This window comes from Ictalurus furcatus, chromosome 10, assembly GCF_023375685.1.
Source record: "Ictalurus furcatus strain D&B chromosome 10, Billie_1.0, whole genome shotgun sequence".
In the NCBI taxonomy this organism is placed as follows: Eukaryota; Metazoa; Chordata; class Actinopteri; order Siluriformes; family Ictaluridae; genus Ictalurus; species Ictalurus furcatus.
In genome coordinates this window covers 13,883,479-13,902,157 of record NC_071264.1, presented here as the reverse complement: position 1 = coordinate 13,902,157, position 18,679 = coordinate 13,883,479, and the positions used below count along the sequence as shown (strand labels likewise).

Below are 18,679 nucleotides of genomic sequence, written 5' to 3'. Positions count from 1 at the left end.
TGCGACAGTAGCTTTCACAAAAACACAGCTCATCGTGAATCAAAGAGGTCATCAGCCAATAATTTGTGCATTCATCCTCAGTAACCACTTTATCCTGGTCAGGGTCGAGGCGGATCTGGAGTCTATCCCAGGATATGCATAATAATATTCATAAGATATCTGAATAACCTAAAGTGCTTAGCTACAATATTTCAGCATTTTGCAATAGCTCTTTAATAAAATTCTGTTTCTGATAGAATTGCAGTTTCTTTGTCTGTTTCTTTAAACACAGATCATTAATGTACACACATATAGAAGATAGGCAGAAGTTAAAGTTATGTGTTAGTGACCACAGCATGGCCTGCTCAAATCCCAGGATGGCTCTTGTGCCATTGTAGAGTGTTTGAGCAAGATCCTATTTAGAGATGCACTGATACTAAATTTCTCAGCTGATACGATAACCGATTATTCAGAGTGATATCGGCTGATACCGATAGTTCTGCCTTTTATGCATTCTTTTAAAATAATAATAATTAAGTCCACAATTCTGAATGAAATGCAAATAAAAACATTATTCTCTCCATTTCAACAAGTTGTTTCACAGTAACTGGTCTCATAAACAGAAAACACATTATTCTAATTAACATTAACACATGAACTAAATTCTGAAGATTAAAGTAAGATTTCTTAACTTATTGAATGTTATTAATTCATATTAACATTGACTGAATTCTAAAAAAACATCCTGTTAGTCTCACATTCACTCACCACAAACAAAAGCATTTATACTTCATCTTTGTACATCAAACTGGTAATATATAATATAAACTTTTTTATATAGTAAGATTAATCGGATACTCCCGTTTCACTGCTGCTCACTTCCGGTGTAAAATTTGAGCAGTGCAGAGATTACAGAGATTACAAACTGCAGTTTTGTCATCATTCCACACAAGAGACATCATCTTTACACACAGCACACAATCGATGTGTTTTCCCGCCCTCTTTTGATTGACAGGATATAATCGGCCCTGATCATCGCATGTTTTTAAACTATACATCGATACATCGATGCATCTCTAATCCTAATCTCTCAACAGCTCAGCTATAAGGTTGGATTCAATTCTGCATCACTTCTGAAACACGTTGGATAAATTGATCTGCTGTATTTAATACATGTAAATGTTTGAACATCCTAAACTTACTAAACTTTGGTAAGTGGATCAGTTTCTAAGAAGATCGGTCAAAGGGTTGAAAGGAGAGTTCACCTGGAAATCATGAAATTTTGTCACTTGCTCTCTGTGAGTGTGAGACTCAGTATTTACTTCCTGTTTCTGAAATGAATGGAACAAAATCTAGAACACATGGCCTCTCTGCCTAGTGTGTTTTTTTTCACACAACATAATAGCCTTACGTTTTCTGGAGTTTTTCCTCTTGCGGTGTTTTTTGTTTTGTTTTGTTTTGTTTTACTTGTCTCCTGGTTGCCTCATGCTGGACATGTAAACATGAAATTTATACGGGGGGGTGGGTTTGGGGTAGGGGGGCGACTCGTTCACTGGAGTGAAGGTTGAAAAAATGTAAAACTGTTTGATCCTGTTTCACAGAGAAACTATACCTAATACATTTCAACACAATTCTTTTAAACACTGACTGTGCAGAAAGAGTGGACTACAGTTTTAGTGGGGTTTTTTTCTAGAACCCTTAAGGTTTCTTCTGTTGTTGTATCGGAGAATCCCTAAAGTTTCTGTGTATAACACTGTTTCCCACTCAGAAATGATTGTAAGAAGTCTGTAGGAAGGATTCTTGGAAGCTAAGAATCTTTGCGAAGAGAACTTTTTATCAATTACATTTGTTAAGTTGGCAAACACTTTTATTCAAAGTGACTTATGTGAGGATTCTAAGCTAAATACACAACTGAGCCATTTAGAGAATATGGGTCTTAGTCAAGAGTTTAATGGTGGCTCAAAGGCAGGTCTGGGATTTGACCTCACAACCTTCAGATCATTAGCACAGAGCCTTAACTACTTTAGTCAACTGATTATTTATTGCACAATATTTCAGACTAAAGCCTGGCACAAAACCATGATATCAAACACTTACATAGACAGTATGGATGTCCTTTTTAAGGGAAAAGCTTCAAGGATATTCATTCACAATACCTACAATACTTGATACTTCTGAAACTACTGCAATGCCCACAGGATTGCAAAATAAAGTTTTCAGTCAGCAGGAGATATAACTCAACAGGTGACATGCTGCACATGCATAACTGATCTCTTCAAGCTTGTGTGTGTGTTTGTGTGTTTGTGTGTGTGTGTGGGTGTTTGTGTGTGTTACATGCACCTTCCTATATTAAAGGATTCAACATGAAGCAGGCATAATTTGTGCTGTTTTTTTCTTCTTCATATTAATATATGCATTTAATTACTTCAGTATTCTCTGTTCTTTGGCTATTAAAAAAGAATGCTATATTAAAGTAAATATTTTTCATACAGAAAGCTTTTCAGTTTGTCGTTTTCTTAAACCTGAGATTGTCCATTAGTGCTGTTACGGCCCAGTCTAGGTTAGGCCGCACAGAGTAACCCCCAAAAACAAAGCCCCAAAAACCAAAGGTAGTCTTTCAAATTTTGACACAAAATAAAATTCGTAATATGCCAAAACATGAAACTTATAATACTATAATACCGAGTTAAACCCTAGAAACACTCCTTGCAGTTAGTATGTGCTTATGTCAGTAGTTGGCACTAGATGGCAGCATTGTGTCTTTTTTTTTCTTTTTGTTTTAACAAGACGGGGGGGGAATCATCAATTGGCAAGGTTAGTTTTGACTGCTTCATAATGGACTAGATGGAGGTTTTACACAGTGTTGAAACGAGTCGATTCAATCTGCCAACAATAATGGACAATGGAAAAGCAATATCCGCATCAGATTCACTCTCAAGAACAGCCGCAATTAAATTTTTAATATGTTTGACCTGAGCAAGGAATAAAGCAGTAAAATTAAGTCTGATCATCGGATATGATCGCATACTAACGCCAAAAGACAAGCATTGTTATTGTTCTGTAAAAAAAAAAAAAAAAGTTTGTGTAATAGTCACAGCTATCAAAGTGCAGTCTGGTTTGTGTTTGTGCATAAAGATCTAATACTAACCGACAATTAAAGAAGAACGTGAAATATAACCGAAAAGAACTTTTTTTATCGATATTTGCGATTCACCTACTATAAAAACAACAAAATACATTTTGATCGAAAAACATTATTGATTAAAACTGGAAGACTATTTTCTGTCTCCCAAATAGCTACCCCTTTAAGTGCACCCTTTAGATTATGCAGCTTTAGCTTATACACCTATCACCTATAGTAGTGCACTGTTTACATCAGACGGTTTGTGATTCCGTCTCGCGCACGTCGAAAGTGACGGGACCTGATGACGCAAACACGTTTTAACTTTGTGTACGTGCGCGTTCTAGTGCGCGTCAGGATCAAATAGAGGACAACGAGCGAGCGAGCGGCTAGTCAGAAAATAGCAAGCGTTTATTTGTTGCTGTTGTAGTGTACATTTACAGCAGGTTTTACATTTATAGTACAGTGTTTCACTCGAGGTAAATAGTTAACAAATGCGAGGAGCCATCATGCGGCTGCTGTGTGTGTTTGGTGCTATTTTATTTAGTTTTCAGCAGGCCTTCGCGCAGACAGGTAAGACTGGTGTCTTTCAGCGTCTATCGCTGATCAGCCATTACTGAATTCTATACAATAGTCTGTTTGTTTTCCCCCGAAAACGAGATTTTATCTGTTTACGTTTGTTTTAAATGGACATGATATCGTGAGATTTTATTGTAGATGAGTTTCATGTAATGTATTACAGTTTTATGGCGCTTTAAAGGTTTTTCGACGTGAGTGAAAGGGTTTCCTTGCCAGCAAAATCGTTCGCGTGAGCTAGTTAGGCAGGTTGGTTAGTAGCACCTTTTATTGTTTCTATAATATTATGTATGTAGGTGTGTTTATATATATATATATACTTTTAATTATTTGCGTCGTTCCAACATTTATATCAATGTCTATTAATCGTCGACGCCGTTACTAAGGTAACCAAGTCGAGCTCTTATCTGTTAGTTTTGCTAGTTAAAATGTCTCGATAACCCACCAACTGTTAACCTGTATAGCTTCGGCTACTAAAAACAACACGCCACATACGACACGAATTAAATGAACCCACAAACTCTGGGTCGCTAAACTAATTTAGCTCACGGCCTTTAAATTCAGGTTACGGACAGACTTCATGCTCAGCTGGGGTTGAGTTCAGTTAGGGCTCAAGTTATCATGAGTTACGTTGCGTTTTAAATTCACATCCCGCTAAATATTGAGCCTACATGATTAGGTTGCATTACAGCCCTTACAAAAAATTGCGTTATGTGTTGTTGGTTTAGACCAGTTTTCCATCAACCCATATATTTGGATATGAGGAAATTCCCTGTTTCTCATATCAGGTTAAATGTAAAAACCTGTTTCTTTCAAACTGTTGTCTTTAACCAAACTGTGCTGATTAGCGTGCAGTGTGTAGTAAAAAAAAAAAAAAAAAGAAAAACAACAACAGAAAATCCAAACCGGTTTAACAGTGCAGTAATCTAACCAATTTGATGGACAATGTACCTTTCAGGAAGGCCTCAGTCGTTAAAGGATTTAGTGTAAGCTTATTATAATTTTCCAGCACTGTGAATGGCCATGGAGCAGAAATCCATACCAACATTGCTGCCAAACACAAGAGGAGCAGAAACATCAGGCTTGAATGCTGGACATTGTGCCAGTAACTTGGCTATGAAAGATAAAAATAACAATAGTTTATATATATATATATCATGAATTCCCTGTGTGCATGCCATGACATGTTTTACCACAGCTAAATGAATGTCAGCACCTGTTAATCCCTACTTAATCTGCCTCATGGTTAGAAACAGAGCCAGGGTATGGTAGGGGTGCAAAGCTGAGGTGATCCTGTACTTAAACCCAGGCCCTCTCTACACACTGCTATTAAATGGCACCCAGTTTTACTTTTGCCATGAAGTTTGTTTTTCTGTCTGTCATTTTAGGACCACCTTTGTGCTAGTAGAGTAACAGGTTGAGGTTGTTGGAAGGCAACAGCACCATTAGCTGAGAATAGTTGTGCTGTAGGAGCGCCACATCAGAATTAAAATGAAATTTTCCCTCGGGTCTTCTGTCTTCGGCTTGGCGTAGATGGAAAATTGGGTTAACGGGAGCATGCAGGTATTTATCCACAGCTGAATGGCTCTGATATTGTTTCAGCATGATGGCTGACTAGTGACTGCCATTTTGTTCACGGGGGCAGTTTCTCACTGTGGGTCAGTTACACAACGTTGTCATGCAACAAGATCAGGAATGTCCTGTACTACATAATTGTGCTGTTTAAGCAATGAACTGAATCATTTAGTTGTGGTTCAGTCAAAGCTGCTATAATTATGATGTATTTAGATAAGTTTGTTCTCTAGATGCCAAAATACCACTTTTTTCCATTGTGGAGTACAGTATTACTGCATGATCTTGTTACATTAGTTCCACTCCCTTAAATATGATTCTCTCTCTGTAGGGATGATTATATTTTTTCAGTACTGTTTTGTGTGTGAGAGAAACCCATTCTATGCTCCATTTGTATTTTGTTATTGAATCTTCTTTTTTTTTTTTGTTAACTCACTGACACAATATAACCGTGCTTAACATGCTAAATTAGTGAAACACACGTATGCCTCCAGGCATTAAACTAGCTGGGTGTGTTCATACAAACTCCGCGAAAGAGCAATCAGTGGACTCAGAGAGAGAGAGAGAGAGAGAGAGAGAGAGAGAGATATATATATATATATATATATATATATATATATATATATATATATATATATATATATATATATATATATATATATAAAAAAATAAAATTAAAATAATATATAAAAATAAAAAATTAGTGTATGTATATAGGCTTCTCATGGTGACTTTCATAAGCTGTTGAACAGATTATTATTATTATTATTATACAAAATATTTTTTAGCTTGTTGCAATGAGCATTTGATCACCAATTCATATGGTAAAATGCATTTGGTTTCTCTACAGTGTTATCAGTCATCTGAAAAATCTGCCTACAATAAGTCTTGAAGTCTAAGAAGACAAACAAGCTCCTAGTCAAAAGCATTTATGTATTCAAAGTCAATGCATTCTCTTTTCTCTCTCTCACATATAATTGTCCCCCCCCCCCCCCCCCACTTGTCCTAAAACACATGCGTTGTGTACATTCTTTTAATAATCCCTGTTATGATGGGTTGCTCATTTAAAGTTCCTGGAATTCTATAAAATTCAGGCTAACCTTTACACTCTTTTATAGTTATTTGTAATTTGCCTTTATCAGTGTGGAAAGGAGAGTTTTGCTGTCTTTATGACTGAGTAAATAAGTTACCCACCACATAGAAGACTTTGAACTCGCTGAATTCCCATAAATGTCACTGAAATCGGCTAGATTTGTATGCTCATCCCTGTTGCTCATTTGGTGTTGTCATATTAACATGGTTTGTATGAAGCATGTGCTGATATAATATACCCTGATGGTAAATGTATACGATATTATAGATGTTTCAGAATACTGTAATGTATTCAGTCTTCTATTCAAGATGAGGTAGGCCATATCCTGGCCAACATTTGTGATCTCAAGTTGAATTTGATGGATTGTACATATTGGAAGGAACATTACATGCGTCATTTAGTTGACAGAAATCCTTAAACAGTGACTGGTATGATCTTAAATCATATTAAGTTGATTTCCAGTCAGAACATTTACAGATGAGCACAGGAATGTTTTTGTGCTCATGGTCGATGAAGAGCAATCACTAGGATGGCTAAAATACTTTACTTTAGCTTGTGATAAGGCAAATGGAACATTTGCAGCATGACATGAGGTTAGTAAGTTTGTTTAGTCAGATCTGACATTATGCTATTAATGCTCGAAAGATAACCTTTAGTAATGGATAAACAGATGCAGCCTGTTCCAGTTTAAAGGCCAAATGATATTGAATCACATGCAGTGGCTTCTTCTGAGTTTACCAGCTGGAGTCGGTCGAATAAAATAGTGATGCAGTATTCTGTGGTCATACAGCTCAGCTTTATTAGTTCTTCTGTGAAATATAATTCAGAGCATACATTGACTTTTAATGAAAAAACACATTTTGTTAGGATCTCCGTGTTCTCAGCGTTGATGTTGAAGTTTGTTTATTAATTAGACACGCATGCACTCCCAGGTTATCCACTCTGTGTATTGTTCTGAGACGCTCCATTGAAATGGCTTCATAGGAGTTTAATTCAAGCCTGTTTGTATGCAGGCTTTGTTTTCTGAAACAAAAAGTAGCCTCCAAGAATCATAGGAAGGGTGCTTGATCTTCGATAAAACTGAAACAATAGTGCCAATGCGTGACTTTTTTTTATATTCTTTAGCAGTTAAGCATGCCTTAAGTCATATTATATTATTTTTTTGTTTTCCTTGTAGCTTTTCCATTTGACTTGTTCTCTGTGCCTCCACAGCAAAATGATTTCTTTCTTTTTTTTTCACTTTTCATTGCTTTTCAAGAGCTGCTGTTTTCAATCATGGATTTGGGTATCATGCAGTATTTACATTCACACAAGCCAGCATTTGTTCTTGCATAGTAATTCCCAAAACCAAGCAAGCATTAAGTTATACTTTATATTACCTTCTTTGTTCTAACAGTCTGCTCTCTGTTTGTTCTTTACCTTTTCTTTCTTTCTTTTCTTTTTTTTTTTTTTTTTTTTTTTGAACCATCAACATTACCATCACTTATTATTCATCATTCCAATGAACTGCTTGCACTGAATCCAAAATTAATCCTTGCCACTTATCGTCCTTTATGGACAGCGGGCTTCATAAAGTCGCCCATGTCTCAGACAAAGCTGGTAGGTGATAGCGCTGTAATGCACTGTGAGGTGATGGGGAACCCCATTCCAGAGGTGCAGTGGTGGTTTATAGAGGGTGACGAGCCTAATGAGAGAGCCTCTCAGCTCTTTGAAGGAGCACAGCATGATCGTGTGTGCATCAACACCACCTACATCCAGCACAGCGCCAGCACCCTGCTTCTCTACAATCTCACATTCAATGACACCGGTGTTTACGAGTGCCGCGCTTCCAACGATCCCGACCGCAACGCCCTAAGGACACTGCCCAAAGTCAAGTGGATCCGCTCACAGGCCAATGTTATTGTGTTTGAAAGTGAGTGGTGAGGTGTAGAGGAGCAGCCAACAACTAGAGGATGTGAACCCCTTAGATTCCAGTTCTTACCCTTGTAATGCTCCTCCTGTGTCTTCCCTTCAACCACAAACCGGCCCACCGACATTACTGTACCCGAATTAGCAAACCGATGCTTTGCTTAGTTTATTTTTTTTTTTTTAAACTACAGTTGTTACAGGAAGTGAGAGTCCCATATATATATATATATATATATATATATATATATATATATATATATATATATATATATATATTTTTTTTTTTTGTCTGTGGTGTTATGTGGATGGTGTTCAGGGCTCCCTAATTTTTATCCTTTAAACTGTACTAACTTCTATTATCCAGTTATCTTCCGAGATCAAATTATGCCTGTAAATTATTTGCTTGCTTTTATTTTGTTGCATTGTTTTTGCTTTATTCAACGTTGTCAATCCTTTAAGCATTACCTGAATTCCAGTGCACTTCTTGGTTGATTAAAGCCCCTCACTTCCATCATCACCTTTATTTGTTAGCTCTGTATTTTGTTTCCTTCTAACTCATAGTCCTAATATATCTTCCCTTTACAAATCTACTTTCAGGATACTCTCCCCCCCCCCCCCCCCCATGTGCACTTTTTTTACCTCTGAACATTTGACAGCTTTGTTCCTCTGATTTGTTTTTATTATTTTAAAATCTGGAATGATTATACCAGTAGTTATATTACTATTTGTAGTAAATATTTCTGGATCTAAATAATTTGAACTTCATTTCAATGAGATTTGTGAGATGTTAAAGAAGGCATGTCATTTGGGTTAGACCATGCACATTTTCATGCTTATGTTAGTCACTGATTAGTCTGGCCTATGCATTTCCCTACTAGCAGATTCATTTAAATGTTCCATTGATGCACAGAGTGATTTTTTATTTATTTTTTTGGGGGGGGGACTTGTACCTCTACAGGGCCTGTGATTATGCCTATTCCAATAGAGGTGAGCAACCAGACCTCTGCCACACTCAGCTGCAACCTCACCAGCCCAGGATTTAAAATCACAGGCCACCACTGGAAAAAAAATGGCAAGATTATCGAAAGCACCAAGAGGCAAAGCACAGCGCAGTACATGGAGTACAAGTACGTTCTCATCACACTTACTTACCACATTGCTCAAAGCTTTGGCCATCTCATGTTACATATATGGAATATTATGCCTTAAAATGCAAAAACTGATTCTAGATTAACACTAGCCAAAGAGTGATAAAGTTCCAAGTAGTTCTACAGTTGCAGTCAAAACTATTCAACCCCACTGCAGATCAGGTTTATTGTCAGAATGTACAGACTTTCAGCTGTTTTCATTGAACAAATAAAACAAAGGCAGTTGAAATAGTTCAACACAATGAATGCTTCAAATGGTTTCTCCAAATTCGACGGAAAATGCAACTTGTGATTTCTCCAGTTTCAAAATTATTCAACCCCCCGAATAGAATCTCTCTCAACAGCACAAATATGCAAAACAGGTGTTGTCTCAAGCACACCTGATGCAACTAAGCGAGGGCTTCATTAGTTGCACCAGATGTGCTTGAACTGGAACACATGAAATGCTTGAACTGGATAGGGGAAGAAAATACATGAAATACCTGGACTGGGCAAAAAAAGGAAGCTATCAACAGCTGCAACCAGATTTCTGAGAAGGCAGGTTGTGAAAAACCCTCGAGTGACTGCAAAAGACCTGCAGCAAGGCTTGGTGGAAACAAGCACTAAGGTGAGCACAGTATGGAGGGTAATAAATGCAGAAGGTTTCCATGCCAGAACTCCAAGACACACACCAATACTGACCCAAAAGCACAAGAAAAGTCGGCTCAAAATCATAAATAATCCCCCACTTTTGGGATTCTGTTCTGTTGAGCGATTAAACAAAACTGGAATTTTTCGGCATGATGGATCAGCGATATATCTGGAGGAAGAAGAATGAAGAAAGAACACTGTCACAGTCAAGCATGGTGGTGGTGCGGTGATGCTCTGGGGCTGCTTTGCATCCTCTGGCACTGGAAACCTGCAGTGTGTGGAAGGCAAGATGGATTAATTGAAGTATCAGGAAATCCTAGGAGAAAACGTCATGCAGTCTGTGCGGAAGCCGAATCTTGGCCGTCATTGGACCTTCCAACAGGACAGTGATCCCAGGCATGCCTCAAATTCCACCAAGCCTCGGTTGCAGAAGTCGTTCTGGAAGATTCTTCAGGGCCATCACAGTCACCTGACTTGAACCCCATAGAAAATCTCTGGTGGGATTTGATCAAGGCCTTTGCAGCAGACAAATCCAAGAATATTATTGAATTGGAGACCATTGCTCATGAGGAATGGGCTAAGAAGCTGGTGTCTGGCTATGCATCTCATTTACAGCAGGTGAAAACAGCAAAAGGGTGCTTTACTAAGTACTAAAGATGCTTGCCATGAAGGGGTTGAATAATTTTAAATTTTGAAGTCATTATAAGTTGCATTTTCAGTGGAATTTAGGGGGAAACCACTTGATGCATTTGTCTAATTATTTCAATTGCTTTTGATTTATTTGCTCCTTTGCAAACAACTGGAAGTCTGTAAATTTTGACACTTGATTTGCAATGGGGGTAGGGCTGCACGATTATGGCCAAAATGATAATCCTGATTATTTTGATCAATATTGAGATCTTGATTATTTATCATGATTATTCATTGATTTTAGTGACACATTTTTATTGCACTTTCACATTTAAATACAGACCGCTGCTTTCACCTCCATGTTGTGCTACATTCCTGCTAATGTAGGAATCTTTGCATTAAATTAGACTGATCCTTAAAGTGCATCATCTCGTAGAAGTAAAACATAAATAAAATAGTACCCAAAATATAGGATAAGTAAAAATATATATGCCATCAACCAAATGAAAATATGAAATCACATAATATGCAACCAAATGAAAACAATTCAGGCCTATGCAGAAAAGGCAATAACAGGGTTTACAGGAGGAGAGATGCAAGACAATTTCTTTAATAATAATTACAAAAATTTAGGAGCACAGTTGAAGTCGAGTGTGGTTTTTTTTTGAGATGGTAACATTAATGTGCCACAATATAACGCACAAGTAGGCATGAGAAAATTTGAGCTTTGTCAGTGATGACAGAATTTAGGAACATTGTGTGAGCCATGACTAATTTGCCTTCTGATAAACTAAATTTAATATTTTCAGTTAATTTTACAGACTGTATGCAAAAAAACCACTGTTAACCTGTTCCACCTTGTGAACAAATACAATAAACATCAATGTTCAATCTTTGAAGTCTGCTCCTCTTAAATATATTTAAATCTACAATATTAGACATTTTCCACTGTCGTGGTTCTTGGCTGGAGTCAGTTATCGAACTGTTCTGTGTGTGTGTGTGTGTGTGTGTGTGTGTGTGTGTGTGTGTGTGTGTGTATATATATATATGTATATATCTGAATAATGTCATATAGGATGTGATTGGGTGATTCATTAACCCAGCAGATGGGAAGCGCTTTAGTTTAATGGTTTTCATTAGGGATGCTTCGATCAGGATTTTTACAACCAAAACCGGTCCAGATACCAATATTTTTATTTAAGCTTTAATCAGGAGGTCTGTCATAAACAGTTAAATCTAAGCTCTCTGCTCATGGCCACTGTTAATTGAATTAAAATAATAGCAATGAGAAATACTATAGGTTAATTGATAAATAAACAAGCATAAAATATTTATTTTTAAATATCTTAAACAATAGTTCTAATTAAAAGTAGATTAACACAAACATGATCCTTATTAGGAAAAAGGCTAATAGCTTTCTAAGGAGATAGTGAATTTATCTTAATGTCAAATTGATATTAAATGCAACCTATAGTCATTTAAAATGAGAAATGAAATGTTTTTTATATTTTATGAAGAAGTTGTTATTATTATATCTATTTTTTATATTACATGATTTATTTATAACTAAGCACATTTTCTGTCTTTACATTTTATTAGTTTTCTGTTTTTGTTTGTTTGTTTATCAGTTGTTCCTTTTAGATCGGTTTCCCAGTACGTCTGCTGATTAATATTTTTTGTGGGACTAAATCAAAACATGGAAACTGGAGTTGACTTTTCTGATGATATCTGGCAACCTTAAGTTTAAATGACTTGACTACGCTATGTATTTGAGTTAGTGAAGAGCGTGAAGGAGAGCAGTGGTGTACTCCTTCTGAACAGTTGTTAATCTTGATTATTAAATAATTCCTCACCAATCATAAACAAGTTTGACTTAAACCCACCTTGTAGCATTAGCATTATTAATTTTCTACGCCCAACACCGCTGTGTCTACACGAGCAGGTGAAAGTTCAGGTCATTTTGCGGGGTCAATACAAATGGCGGTTTGTGCGATTGGGAACTTGAGAGAAGCCGATGATGTACAGAGTTGCTTGTCATCATAATGGCTTCTTTGCAGTATTTCCACACTTGTTCGGTTGACTGAGGTAATGAAAAGCAGTGTGAAAATAACTTGTGATGTAGATGCATTTTGGACTTCTTGTAGTTTTTATTCCAATTGTATCATACAACTCCGAACAGGTCACTCGCACCGATGCAAATAAATATTTATTCACAGTCGCACAAAATACTTTTCAGTCGCAAACGCGAGTGAAATGGTCGCACTGTAGAGCCCTGAGTTTATCTGCAAAGTTTTTTCCTGTTTGGCATGATGTTTAATGTCCTCCACAACCTCTGTAGTGCCATTTAGCATTGTGCTAATGTCATGATTTCCCCTCGCGCAGGCGCTCGCAGCGAAACTGGCAGCTTGAGTGCTAAAATGCTAATTCCGTTTCCGGGTTTTGGCATTACAAAATGACTTCATCCCTGTGCCACTCTATGGTGATTGACTGCAAATTTAGGAAGCGCTTGATTTGATCTGTAGTGGAGTTTTCTATGAGCGGAGGACGAACTTTAAACGGCAATACCGCAGTCGGTCATGTTCTTTTAATCATGGGCAGTCAAAATCGTGATCGTGATCGATATTGGATTAATTGTGCAGTCCTAAATGGGGGTTGAATAATCTTGATTGCAACTGTATGTATTAGGTTGTAAATACAGGCCAGTTGATTCCTAGTGAGGTAAGGATAGTGCTGGTTGGCATCTTTGCATCTAGACCAGAGCTGGCAAGTTTTAAGTACCCCAGCACTGACTGTAATTCATTCACTGGAGCACAATAGCCCTGTGATTTTTGTAACACTGGGGGTGTGGTGGCAATTTGCCGAATGGAAACCGTCTGTTTTTACTTGGTTACCTTCTGCTGTCTGAAAACACTTTAATCAGAGGGAATATTGTGCTGTGGCCTATTCCAAATGTCTGAAGATATATCTTGTGGTAAGGGTGCACTGCTCTAATCTGAATCCCCAGAGTGAAACTCCTTGAGTAATTATTGAGTTTAGGTGACGATTTGAGCAGGAAAATCATCCAAATGAAATATTTAGCAAGCTCCTGGAACTGAACTCATTTTTTTTTTGTTGACTTTTTTTTTGTTTGTTTTTCTTTTATCCTTGGGCAGCGTTTCGAAGATTGAGACCAACTCTGGAATATATACTTGTGTCTTTGAGTCTGAGATCCCAGCTGAAAAATCCATCAATGTAAAGGGTGAGAATGTTTGACCTTGTTAGACAAGTAGGCTTCACAGAGCAGCACAGATATTATGGTGTAAATTTGGCATTGACATATTTATGAAACAATTTTCATGGTCTCTCAATTTCTTACTAACTTGCAGCTAAAAGCTTTTTATTTTTTTGTAAATCATTTTAGATTTGGAGATTGTAACCAATACTTTTAACTAATGCAATGTTATGTTTTGTTTTGCCCCCCCCCCCCCAAAAGGTCGTCCTCATATTGTGGTCCACAAGCACTCTGAGAGTGCTAATGAGAATGACAAGGTGCTGTTGGTGTGCGAGTGCCACAGCTACCCCTGCTTCACTGACTGGACATGGAAAATGCTCACTGAGTCAGGCAAGGAGATGGTATGACTTTAGCGTACAGTATATACATATTGAGCTTTTTGTCTAGTGTGAGAAATGTAGCCTTTTGCATTTCAGGTTCTTGAAGTCACTGTTTTCTAAAACTTTTACATGACCTAAGCTGTAGTGTTGGTAGGAACCCTTACTGGACAGTGTAATTCAGTATTAGATTTTTCAAATGTATTTATTTGTTTACATTTTTCTATAAAGTATCACAATACTAGTGATGATCATAAGTTTTGATGACTTGCACTTTACTGAGACGATTAACATTTAAAACTCACCAGCACTGTTTATTGAAAGCAGTAGTACTTTTGGTAATGCTTCAGTGACTTGTGTGTGTGGTTTTTTTTTTTTTGTTTGTTTGTTTGTTTGTTTGGTTTTTTTTTTTTTACAATTTTTGCCTTTAAGTTCAGATGTACTGAATTTTGGTTTCATTTCAGCCAAGAATTATTATTATTATTATTAATTTTTGCGACTACTTTATATAATTCATGGTTTTGAGTATTTGGGTTGCGCATTCACTGTACTACACCTTTTATTGTAAACTCATTTTTCTAATCTTTAATGTTGCGTGCAAGGACATCGGCAATGCCACTGAGAAGTATTCAATCATGAGCGTGCCCGAAAATTCTACGCTTACCATCACTGACCTGAATAACGAGGACGCTGGTAGATATGAGTGCGTTGGGGAGAACGAAATTGGCCGTGCTTCCAACAATATCCAGCTACGTGTGCGTAGCCGCTTGGCTGCTCTCTGGCCCTTCCTGGGCATTGTGGCTGAGGTCATCATCCTTGTCACCATCATCTTCATCTACGAGAAGCGGAGAAAGCCTGACGAGATTAACGACGGTATGCATCAGTCTCCTGGTTTAAATAAATTTGCTTGCAGCCCACTGAATGTACAATGAATGTATGTGTCATCAGTGATCAGATTTTTTTTTTTTCTCCCCTTCTTAAACGTACTTTTTAAGGAGGACCGACCTCGTTTCATCACGTTTTTTGCATTCTTGTATATATTTTTGTTATCTCTTGGAAAAGTATTGCTTTTATTTAGTTGGGTCTGTGTTTTATTATTTACGTTGTTTATTTCTCTGTTCGCTGCTGCTTTTACGTTGTGGTAAGTGTTCAAAACTGCATGTCAGGCTGAAGTGGTTTTACTCAGGCTAGGAACATGGAGCAGTTCCAGATGTGCTTCTTGCTTTGAGTAGCTGCTGCTAGAGTTGGTGAAAAGCAAACAGCTCTTTCATTGGTTACTTTGTAAAGGGGGTTTTAAAAAGCATAACTGTAAACTTGTGGTCAAACAATTACATCTCCTAATTATTTTTGATTCCAACTACATCCAATGAACGGGCTGAAAAGGGCTGACCTGATCTAGGCCAGATTTATTTATTTCTCTCTCCAGGTATTTGGTCAAATAACACGTAACATTTCAGGGCTCAGGAGAGGTTTAGCAGCATTGTTGTGCATGCTTTCTGCATCTCATTGCATGGGTTATGCTGGTGAATTGCAGTCTCTCAATACTCGGACAGTATATAAAGTTGTGAAAATGAAATAAGGGTGGGGGGTGACTTTTTCAATCAGGAACTGCTGTGGGTTTTAAGGTTGCACGGAAAATTACATTGGATCGAAATTTTCATATATGTTTAGTCATTATGATGCATGATTAACTGCCTTGTGCATGGAAATAGTGTTTAAGTTATTTCACACACATTGTGGGTATAATTATCCTTTAATTATTGATGGTCAGGCTAATAATTTAATGGATTTCTTGCCATAGCCACTTAAGACATGCCTTAAACTTTGGACAAGTCATCTGAAAACTTGACATTTGTAGGTGTAAAACCTGATAAAAATATTTCCAATTTACTTGCCAGAATCTAACAATGGTGCGTGTGTGTATGTATATGTGTGTATATGTGTGTGTATGTGTGTGTGTATATATATATATATATATATATATATATATATATATATATATATATATAAAATATATATATAAATTGTTTTTTTTCCCCCCTCTGTGTTTTTCTGTTGACTCTAGATGATGACTCAGGATCAGCCCCACTGTAAGTCTTGCATCATTTTCCACTTCTACAAAGTTTTTTGTGCACTTGCCTTTTTGAGTGAATTGAAGAGGAAACTAAGGAAACACACTGCTGATGTTCTGTGTTTCAGGAAGAGCAACTCCGCAACTGACCACAAAGACAAGAATTTGCGTCAAAGGAACTCCAACTGAGAGCAGAGTTGAGGTAAGTCAACTCAAGAAAAATAGCACATGCTGTTCCCTAAAGATCAAACGACAATATTTCAAAGCACATCACGTACAAAGACTTGTTGTTTTCTTTTCACTCCACTTGTAGGTATCCTGAAGACTACTAAGCAAGATACAAGAAAAGCATGAAGTTGCTGTGTGGCTCCTCAAGATCGTGCTCTGCGATCTCGGTTATCGTTTTCTGCTTAAGTGTAAATGTCCTGAGATATTGATCGCTTTGTTTTCATTCTTTCCCAGTATTCCTCTCTGTATTGTGCTGCCAGCGAACGTGTTCTTAAAAATTGCGGGTTTTGGGGTGGGTGGTGGGGAAAATGCATGATTTGTATTCTTGCTATAAAGTGTGTTGTAGTGAAACCCTTTTCATGTGGGAATGAACAGTTGATGGTTTTCTTGTGTCGGCTTCTTCTACTGTGCCACGCAACTTTCGCTTGGATACCAAACTGTGAGAAGCGTGATCAGCTACATCCTGCCTCTGAAATCAGCTCATATTCTGATTGCTCCCTGTGGATTTTTATTTTTAGTGGTTTTTTTTATGGTGGCAATTTTAGTACAGTCTTCTGCCAATTTGAACCACGTTTTATAACAATTTGATACCCAGGCTATTATAATTCTGCACCTATTCTTAAAGCATATATAAATAAATATCTCTCCGTTTGGCAGCATGGGATTTGCAGAGCTTCAGTGTCTTCAGCTATTCTTGATGTCTATATTACTACCACAAAGTTATGGTTTGAAAGGTTCACCTATTTAGTTCACTTTTTTGGCAGTTCTTTTTTTTTTTCTGTCAGCCTTAATGTTGATCCATTTTGTTGAATATGCTTACTTTATAGTCATAGAATTATTAACTATTAGCACACTGAATTGCACTGTCATAGTTCTTTACAGAATGCCACTTTACTTTGCTTAATTCTTGTCCTAGACTAATATTTTTTTTGTGTTTTAGTGATGCTTTTTAAGTAAGGACAATGTTTTTTGGTAATAGCAACAGTAACCGTGCATTGAAGAGGACCAAGCATGAACAGTTTGTGCCATTTATTACGCGGATGATAATCTAGAATCTAATACAGAATCCAGTACTAATCCAAACTAAAGCTAATTTTAGATCTATAACTATTGAAGTAACCGTGCCATTAAGTTCAAGTATTTATCCTGAGTATTCATCTTCCCTGTAAGCAATTCAAAAGCCATTCTACACACAAATGTATGACTGAATTTGTGCCATTTCTTGAAAAGGCATATTGAATACGAAGAATTTACTGAGCTGGTGTAAATTATTTTGCCTTTGAGACATAGGAAATTGTAAACTGTCAGCTTTACTGACTTTCACCCTCTGAATAAAGTTATTTGGTTTGATTTTAACATCAGGCTGGTCTGTTTGATCTGATTAAATACTGAAGTTGTAAAATAGTTGTTGACATTTATACACATGCTTTTAGCACTTGCTGGGACTTGGTGTCTCACTTCAATATTCACCCTATAAGAGAAATTAAATACTTCAGGATGTGCTGTTATTTGGTCTTTGCTATGTAACTAACTCTGCTTCATGTTGGACCCCATGACATCACCCAGTTGTTCATTTATTTTCTTGTAGCAGCTCACTCTGTCTTGTTTTATTCCTTAGTTAATGCTTGTGCATACACATGGATTGCCTGTTTATACACTTACACGTTACACAAAATGGTTGAGAGGAAAAATACTATATTATGATTGCACAATAAAACCTCAGTAAGGTGTGCATGTAGATGAAGAACTCTTATCAACACTTTGCATGCAGTCAGATTGTCTTTACAGACACACCCACTTGCAAAGACCTTCCTTTTCTTGTAATCTGAATGAACCATCTATCAGATTGAAAATAGTTCTTGATGATTCTGAGTGATTCTATTTCACACTCCTTACCAAAAGTTCACTGTTTAGCTACCCAACTACTAAGTTTAAAAATATAATCTAACGAAGGCATCTAGGAAGTTGATGTAATATCTGGTTAACACTGTTAATGTCTGCAACAAGTCAATCTGTCCACTGATTACACTCACTGTGCACTATATTAGGAGCACCTGTACATCTGCACATTCATGCAATTATCCAATCAGCTGATCATGTGGCAGCAGTATAAAACCATGCAGATACAGGTCAAG

General features: G+C 37.0%; 1 protein-coding gene across 2 annotated transcripts; it reads left to right on the top strand.

Moving 5' to 3' along the window:
* The first annotated feature begins 3,440 nt into the window (after window positions 1–3,440).
* On the top strand, window positions 3,441–17,900 carry bsg (basigin). Of its 2 annotated transcripts, none has more exons than XM_053634248.1 (8): window positions 3,441–3,673; window positions 9,208–9,376; window positions 13,810–13,895; window positions 14,130–14,269; window positions 14,848–15,118; window positions 16,323–16,335; window positions 16,445–16,518; window positions 16,630–17,900. In XM_053634248.1, exons 1-7 carry the CDS (start codon window positions 3,595–3,597, stop codon window positions 16,503–16,505), a joined length of 819 nt encoding a protein of 272 aa, XP_053490223.1. In that variant the 5' UTR covers window positions 3,441–3,594; the 3' UTR covers window positions 16,506–16,518; window positions 16,630–17,900. The 2 variants fall into 2 exon arrangements, with proteins under 2 accessions (XP_053490223.1, XP_053490222.1); XM_053634247.1 differs by having other exon boundaries at window positions 3,442–3,673; window positions 16,311–16,335.
* The last annotated feature ends 779 nt before the right edge of the window (window positions 17,901–18,679 follow it).